General features: G+C 51.2%; 1 protein-coding gene across 1 annotated transcript in view; it reads left to right on the top strand.

Moving 5' to 3' along the window:
- NUF2 (NUF2, NDC80 kinetochore complex component) overlaps window positions 1-7,995 on the top strand; it is a 59,748-nt gene that overhangs the window by 2,185 nt on the left and 49,568 nt on the right. Inside the window, exons 4-9 of the mRNA XM_011377058.1 lie at window positions 794-855; window positions 1,317-1,414; window positions 2,556-2,629; window positions 3,711-3,807; window positions 4,516-4,578; window positions 6,835-7,090. Of these exons, the coding sequence (XP_011375360.1) occupies window positions 794-855; window positions 1,317-1,414; window positions 2,556-2,629; window positions 3,711-3,807; window positions 4,516-4,578; window positions 6,835-7,090 (650 nt within the window). The remainder of the gene's footprint in view (window positions 1-793; window positions 856-1,316; window positions 1,415-2,555; window positions 2,630-3,710; window positions 3,808-4,515; window positions 4,579-6,834; window positions 7,091-7,995) is intronic.

Below are 7,995 nucleotides of genomic sequence, written 5' to 3' on the forward strand. Positions count from 1 at the left end.
CCTCTTAAGACGTCTTCGTCAAGCAGCCACTGTGATCCTGGCGTTAGCGACAGCTCTAGTTTTGTGCTAGGATCTGTGTCGTTAAGTTTTTTTCAGTTTCGCGATAATAAGTTAATACAATTTGATCTTAGTTTATGATTGAGGTTCCTTGAAATTGGAGGTTTTTCTAATTTTGACGAGTTAGTGCATAATCTAGATTTTGTGATTTACTCCGTTTAGATGCCCGTGAACTCTGATGTCATGTATCCACACCTAATGGAGGGCTTCTTACCAGTCAGCAATTTATTCATTTATCTGTGAGTAGAGCCGCATTACATTCTTAGTCAAATTCACACCTCCGTGACATTAGGCTTGCTTGATGACATGATTTCTTGAGGGAATTTCTACCGTTTTTCTTGCTGCCCACTCCATCACATGCATATTCAGAACTGCAGGCTTTCGGCCCACATAACTAATTGCCTCCCCCGTCCACTTTTAATTCTGCTTTCAACTGCAGTGTTAAGATGCGAATGTAACATTTTCGGAGGGTTTTGCATTCTTAGAGTCCCAGAACGTCCACGCGTGTGTGCCGTTCGTTAGGTCCTGTTGCCGTACCTTGGTGTTACATGCACACCTGTGTGATGCAGGAAGCGGCAGAGTTCAGCGCTGTGGGGTCATGTGGTAGTAGACCTCTGACCTCGTCCTTTGACATTGAGAAATACGTCCAAGGATCCCTTTGAAAGTCAGATGTGTGGGTTCTCTGCCTCAGTGCGTAACTCACAACGATGTTTAATGCTCTCTCCGCCTCATCCAGGAACTCATTTCTGCCCATCTGCCGGGTGAACGACTTCGAGACTGCTGATATTCTGTATCCGAGTGAGTGAGAGTTGACCAGCTTTTAATGTCTGGCTTTGATCTAACATTTTATTTTTCCCTTAATAAATGTAAAGGAAATTGGTCTTAGAAAGCGTATCCCATTGTTAAGGATTCATTTTTTTATATCGTAATATTGGAATGTTATCCTTCATAGAGCCACAGAAAAGCTATTTTTCTGTGTAGTTCTTAATTCCTTACATTTGAGAAATGTTCTGTAAATTTGAGAATATGAATACCGATAATGTGCCAGCTGTGAGGTTGCATGGCGGGCTCTGCCCGCCCGTTTAGGCCCACGTAATGGAGGCTTCACCATAAGCAAAGACCGGAGAGCGTGGGTGCCAACAGTCGGCGTCACGCAGCTTTATTCTACGTCCTATAAGCAGAGTACATGGCAAGAGGACGCATTGTCATCTTTATGTTGTTTCAAAGCTCTGCTTAAGGAGTCTGGCTTTCCATTTTAGAAGCAAAACGGACCAGTCGGTTTTTGAGTGGCATCATCAACTTCATCCACTTCAGGGACTCGTGCCGTGAGACCTACATGGAGTTTCTCTGGCAATACGTAAGTGCTCAGGTGTTTGGGGTCAGGTCAGAAACGTGCCAGGTCAGAAACGGCATTTATGAGCTGCTGATCTCTTTTGAAATGGTTGTCACAGGTAACTATGTAGAATCAGATTTGATTTCATGTCCCTATGGAGTTGCAGACTTTAGGTCCTGGAAAGTGTGTCTCACAATGAAATTTTTTTTTTTTTTTGAGATTTTCTTTGATATTAAGCAGCATTCGGAGAGGCTGGGTTCTCTGTTTTAATCTTGTAGTTGGGGCTTGTTTTCCTATATTAGGAAATGTCAGAGAAGAACAGTGATAAATCCACATTCTTTTGGGACGTTTAATAGTGTAGCATTCCTTAATCGAGGCTTCAGATTTTGCTTTTTAAGTGATGGCCTGACTGGACATTTTATCCTGCTCGCCCCACACTGCATCATAAGATTCAGTTTAAGTAAATCACTTTAACAGATAAACAGATTTTGTTATTAGTTTAGAACATTTGGAAAGATTTTGGGTCGTCTGTGACTCATTCCCATCTGTCCTCAGTTTGGGTGCATCAGAGAAGCACCAGTGACAGCAGACAGGCAGAGCTTCGGCCCCAGCCACACTGAGCCGCGCGGATCAGCGCTCGCACAAGTCACGATAGACTTTTCCCCCCCAAACACGCTCACGCCTGCACAGCTATATGCCAGCACACACACAGACACGCGCAGCTTGGCCTGGCCAGCTCCTCCCCGTTTATAGGACGCAGCTCAGACTTCCGTCATTTCTGCAGAGCCCTCTGTGAGGCCCCTCCCCAGCCATGACTCGGGGCTGGGTGTCACATCCAGCACCGTCACAGCTGCGGGAGCTTCACCTTCGTGTATCTGACTCTTCACGGAGACCGAGCTGCTCGGTCCAGGAACCGTAGTCCTGGGTGTCACTCCTGGCACCTCACACAGTGCCTGACCGTGTGACATGACAACATCCACGGGGTGAATAGTGCAGAAATCCAGGTTCACAGTCACAGATGCCACTTCTGTCCTAGATTTGTTGATTTGATGGTGAAAGTTGGGGCGAGTAAGCACTTCGCAGTCTGTACTGGTCCCCAGCTTTTTAAATGCCACTGATGATGTCGAAAAACACTAATATGAAGTTATTAAAATTGCTTTGATAGAAATCTTCTGTGGACAAAATGCAGCAGTTAAATGCCGCACACCAGGAGGCGTTAATGAAACTGGAGAGACTCGAGTAAGTGGATTCAGAGACCAAACAATCGCGACTTCAGAACCCCAGAGCGGACCGTCGGTAGTCGACACCCTGCAGGCTTCCTTCAGCCGCTTCCAAAATGGAGCGCCAGTTGTTTACCTTTCTAGTTTTCCATTTTTCTGACTCTTAGTACGTAATACGTTCTCTTGCTCCTTTCTCGTGGTTAGCGTGTTAGCCAGACACACTCACAGCCATCGGCTGACCCCCGAGCTGCATCTGGGGGCGTCTACCTTCCGTGGGTGAGCCGGACCCCACGGGCTTTTCCCCCGGCACACCAGTCGATTCTGTTACAGTTTTTACTCCTTTGAAAGCGGTTTGTTGTGTTCTGACTCGGGTCAGTTAGGAGAAAGACATTCACAGGGTATGCTTCATTGGCCTCTGCAGACTGACTTGGAACAGGGGACTTTTGTCCGCGCCAGCGAGTTGCTGTCTGAGTCTGTTGCGGGCGCGAGCCTTTGCAGCCCGCGTGTGGAAGCTGCCGTCGGAGGCGGCAGTGAGCGCGGGGCGGGCGTGAGCGTGAACACGGTAAACTCGGCACGCCCTGAACCAGTCCATAAGCCGCCAACTGGGGGAGACTGTCGTGCTCAGCACGACACTGTCTGTCTCTGAGGACAAAGCCCGTGTAGTACTGACAGTCAGGACTTCCGCACGCTGGTAGGAAAAGAGATAATAGAAAACAGGCGAAGGTCGTGAATGAGGGTCACGGGAATAGATGCACAGAGCTAATTAGAAACACTGAAAGATCGCTGAACTCGCCGGCAGGGGGTTAAAATGACAGGTCCATGCTGTTTCAAAAGCTAACGCTGCGCTCCTTCCCGTGGCCGACATGGGACGTGTAAACGGTGTTCCGGACGGCGGGGACCCCGCAGCGGAGGCTGCTGTGAGCCGAGGGGCCGGGAGGGCTGGCGTGCGGCGAGTCCCCACAGGGAGGGCGGGAGGAAGCTGTGCAGTGCAGCCAGGCCGTCGGGCCTCAGTCACCGTCACACGCCAGGCGGCTTTGTCACCGGCCTTTCCCGAGGGTGGAGGCTGCGCGCGGCCGGTCCTGACCGCGCTGTCCTGTCAGTTCTGTCCCAGCCGGAGAGCAGGCGGAGTTCCAGCAGCTGTCGCAGGAGATCCAGGAGCTGCAGCGGCTGCTGAATCAAGACTTCCGGCAGAAAACGGTATCTGTGGTCGGACGCCTCCCCATCTGAACGCGGCGTCCTGTAGACGGGGGCACGTCGCGGTCAGTGACCGAAGACGGGTCTGGTGCTGTCCCACTGTGCCTCTTACAGGGCGCATCCCCCTCACGCACGCCAGGCCCCGGTCACTCCGTGGTGCTGTCGTCCTGTGGACGAGGACGGTCTGGGATCTCCCTGTGTCCCTTCCTGCTGTCCCCAGACTGCACTGGGTCACCCAGCCACTGCGGCCAGCCCTCAGGGTGCCTCTGGGAGTCTCGCGTTTCCACGGGGAGGTGTCCGGCGTCTGCCGAGGACACTGCAGTTTCGGCGTGAATCACGTGACCTCCGCTCGGGTCTGAACCTGGGGTTTGGCGTTTGCTGTGACGGGAAGCAGGTCCTATGTTAAAGTCATTGTGGAGCAGGGACGAGGACTCTGGCCTGACCCAGCAGTGCGCATCTGTCCGGACCCCACAGCCACACTTCCGAGGGCTACCAGGCGGCCCGGACGCACGTCCTCAGGCGGTTACTTGAGTGTTGTCCTTACTTGATAGGGAACTGCTAGAGAGCCTGGCCCAGGCGTGGAGACAGAGCTTGAGGCCGTCTGGTCTCCCCCACTCAACTCCTCCCCTTTCTGTATTTTGTGAGGAAGCATTGAGTGGCCAAATTTAAGTCTGTTTTGAATCATAAAACAGTTGTTTGCTATTTCTTCAGATACTGCTGCAAGAGAGAAATGCCCAGAAGAAGTCGGATATTTTGGAGCGAACCAAGCGTTTGGTGAGCATCGTTTCCTTTACGCAGCATCCGAGGTTCGGGTAGCCTGCGTGGAGGAGCGTTCCGACGGCGTTCAGTGTCGTCAGATGTTTCTCTCGTATCTTTTTCCCTTAAAACGAAACTGTTTTCAATTTAAACTTACTAGAGGACTATTGTAAAAAATACTGAAACACATAAAATATACGATGAAAGTGACAAGGTCCCGAAAGCTCCACGCAGACACGGCCCAGGTTTCTCCGCGCGTGTGAACTCCACGCTCGTCTCGGACTCGCCCTCCCCCGGCAGTGCAGTGTAGATGGCTCTCGGCCACCGCCGTAACCGCTGCAGGTGGCTGTGTCCACGCACGCCGAGACGCGGGCCTCAGTGTCCTGTCGGTGAGCTGTCACGTTGCTTCTGACACTTTGCCGTGGGACAGTCACGTGGAGTGCTGCCCACCTGCATCTGCGTGTGCCAGGCTGCTTTTCACCCCAGAACGAGTTCCGCCGTGTAGGGCTTCTGAGCCAGAGGGCCACACACTCACGCGGGGCCCACGTGCCAGCCGACGTCTGAAAAGGCGCCAGTCAGCCCTTCATAGACCGCGGCGTGTGCCCTTCCCTGTATCCTTGCCAAACCGGTGTTTTTGGTTTGTTTTAGTCTCTGTCATTCTTAAAAGAAAAAAATTGATTTTTTTGCTGCTTAGTGATTTTGAGTCTCATTCAGTGGTTTGTTATTTTGTAAACTACCTGTGGGTGTCTCTTGTTTGTTTTTTTTTAAGAAACTCGATGAGATGGAGATGCCAACTCTATCAAAGTCACCATTTTCCCTAGCAGAAGGGGCACGTTCTTGTGCAATGAAGTTGACATGGCCAAAAGGTTTTTGGCCTTAACACTGTGCACAGAGAGGCCTACCTCGTTCCTTACCCGCTTTCCCATTGTGGTTTCTCTGTTATCCTAACACACTTTAGAGAGCCACCCGAAATTTACTTTGGTATAATAGATTTATTTTTCTGTCATTTCTTTTTTATTGGAAAAGTCTTTCATCTGATTAATATGGACTATGGTTCAATTTTATTCATTTCTTTCTGACTCATTTAAATCTAATTAAAGCAAATCCTTTTATAGTTATAATATCAAATATAGGCTTCTTATTGAGGGGAGAAAGTGATGAAGGTCAGTGCTTTCCGTGTAAGGACAGTGGTCTCTTGTGGGACATTGAGAATTGGTAATGTGGTTCTCTAACCTCTGAGAACAAAATAACATTGTTTCAAACATCCTGCCTTGGCTTCCGACTTAGTCGATCAAAAGGTAACTTCTTTTTAGTGAAAAATAATTTAGACATCACATAAGCTGTATGGTAATGCATTCCTGTCACAAGAACACTCGGATGACGTCCACATGCAGAGTTGAGCATGAAGGCCACGCCCTCAGCCCACTCTGCCCAGATGTCACACCTTCTGGTTCTGTGTCGTTACTTTGTTGTTCTGTTTTCGTGGAAATGGTTAGTGGTTCCTGTTGATCTGTGAATTGATACTTTGACTATTTCCAGGAAATCCTTCCACATAGTTACCAAGTGTATCAACTAACACTTGGGAAGGGAGTTCATAGGAATATTTTTTCTTTTTACATAATTGTAAAAATAGGAATATTTTTTCTTTTTACATAATTGTAGGCGTGCAGAAAAGTTTTAAGAGAATTCTGATACCCTTCATGTCAGTTCCCCAATCGGTGTGAAATTCAGGAGAACAGGGAATTCACGTAAACTCCGCAAGCGCGGGCCGAGCACCTGCTCGGTGCGGTCACCTGGTCTGGGTCCCGGGAGAACGGGGAACGGACGCCCCCATGGGGCTCGGTCTGTTGAGAAACACAGGAAGGCATAGCTGTAGTGGCGCAGGTGCAGGGACGTGCCGTGCACGGAAGGGACACAGCGGGGAGTGGCTTCCCAGCTCTCATAGCCACAGGCGCGAGGTGACGACACCCAGGAGGCCGTACTGACCAAGGGGAGACCACTCGTCACTGTCCAGACGAGGCGAGCGTTGCGGCTCGCAGGGTGTGCTGGGGGACGGGGTAAGCTGACGCCGGGAAGGAATGAGGGGCGCGTGGGGGACGAGCTCTCTGTCGCGCTGATGAGGCAATCCAGGCCCGGGGCGGCTGCGAGCAGGCAGGGGGCGGCGAGTGGCCCCCGCCACCAACACGGACCCAGCTTCTTCGTTCTTTTCCGTTAGTGATGGGAAATGGCCAATTTTATTATTATAGCTAACACATAAAAATGTTTCCTCAACAGAATGAACTCAAATTGGCAGTGGTTTCTTTGAAAGAAGTACAGGAGAGTTTGAAAACAAAAATTGTGGATTCTCCAGAGAAGCTGAAGAATTATAAAGAAAAAATGAAAAATACAGTCCAGAAGCTTAAGAACTCCAGGGTGAGTTTCCTTCTTCATGCTAACGCGCTGCCGCTGCCAGCAGCTCCTGTCTCGTCGGGAGCTGGTCCCGACCCGTGGCGTCCGCACTTTGCAGCCCGACGCGGTCGCAGGGAGAAGTAGGGGCTCAGATGTTTGCGCGAGTGCGCAGCCCGGTCCTGAGGCCTTGCTCCGGGTGACCAAGACACACGCCCCGGCCTCATGAGACTTAGGTGCTTGGTTTTAAGGGAGAAAGGTGTTAAACAGTTTCAGAATAAATTCTGCAATTACAGATTTTAATATGTATTATAAGAAAATGTAGGGCCTGCGTGTGTGGCAGGAAGTATGTGGGAGATCTTTGCCTTCTGTAGAACTTCCCTGGAAAGTACGGGGTGCTTTGTGATAACGTCACGAGGGCTGGCTGGCTCGGTATCCTGGGTCGGTGGCCAAGGGAAGGAGGCCGAGGTCTGTGCCGACCCTGAGAGACAGGTAGAGGCTCCCTGGTAAAACCTGTGTGGGGAGGAGCGAGGCCGAGGGGGCCACACGTGTGAATCCGAGGCCGTGAGGAGCCGCGCGCTGCGTAAGGAGAGAGGCCCGGGGGCCGGGGAACAGGCAGCAGGCCAGTGTTCGGGCGCTGCACTTGACCTTCAGGGCGAGGGCACAGCAGTGCCCAGTTAGAAGCGGGGTGCTGGCCCTGGAATGCTTTGCGTCGGGAAGAGGCGGGGTTGCCGGGGCGTGGGCTGAGGTGGGGCGGGACAGGGGCAGAAGCAGGTAGATGATTTCGCTCGGCTTGGTGGGGACGGGTCTTTCAACTGTTCACGAGAAAACATTTCTGGTTCATATTTGAGGTTGTTACTCGGGTAATTCCTGATGATTAAGGTTGTCACATGGTGGAAAACAGGTCACCAGGGGAGGAAGGAGAGCCCGAATCAGGTCTGAGTGTTTATGGGAAGAGAGTGATCCGCTTAGTGCAGTCTGGGGCAGGGGCTGCCCACCTGGGGGCCAGGGGGCTGGCTCTGCACCTAGCACTGTCTACACGGCCAACTG

Source organism: Pteropus vampyrus, unplaced genomic scaffold, assembly GCF_000151845.1.
Source record: "Pteropus vampyrus isolate Shadow unplaced genomic scaffold, Pvam_2.0 Scaffold304, whole genome shotgun sequence".
Lineage (NCBI taxonomy): Eukaryota > Metazoa > Chordata > Mammalia > Chiroptera > Pteropodidae > Pteropus > Pteropus vampyrus.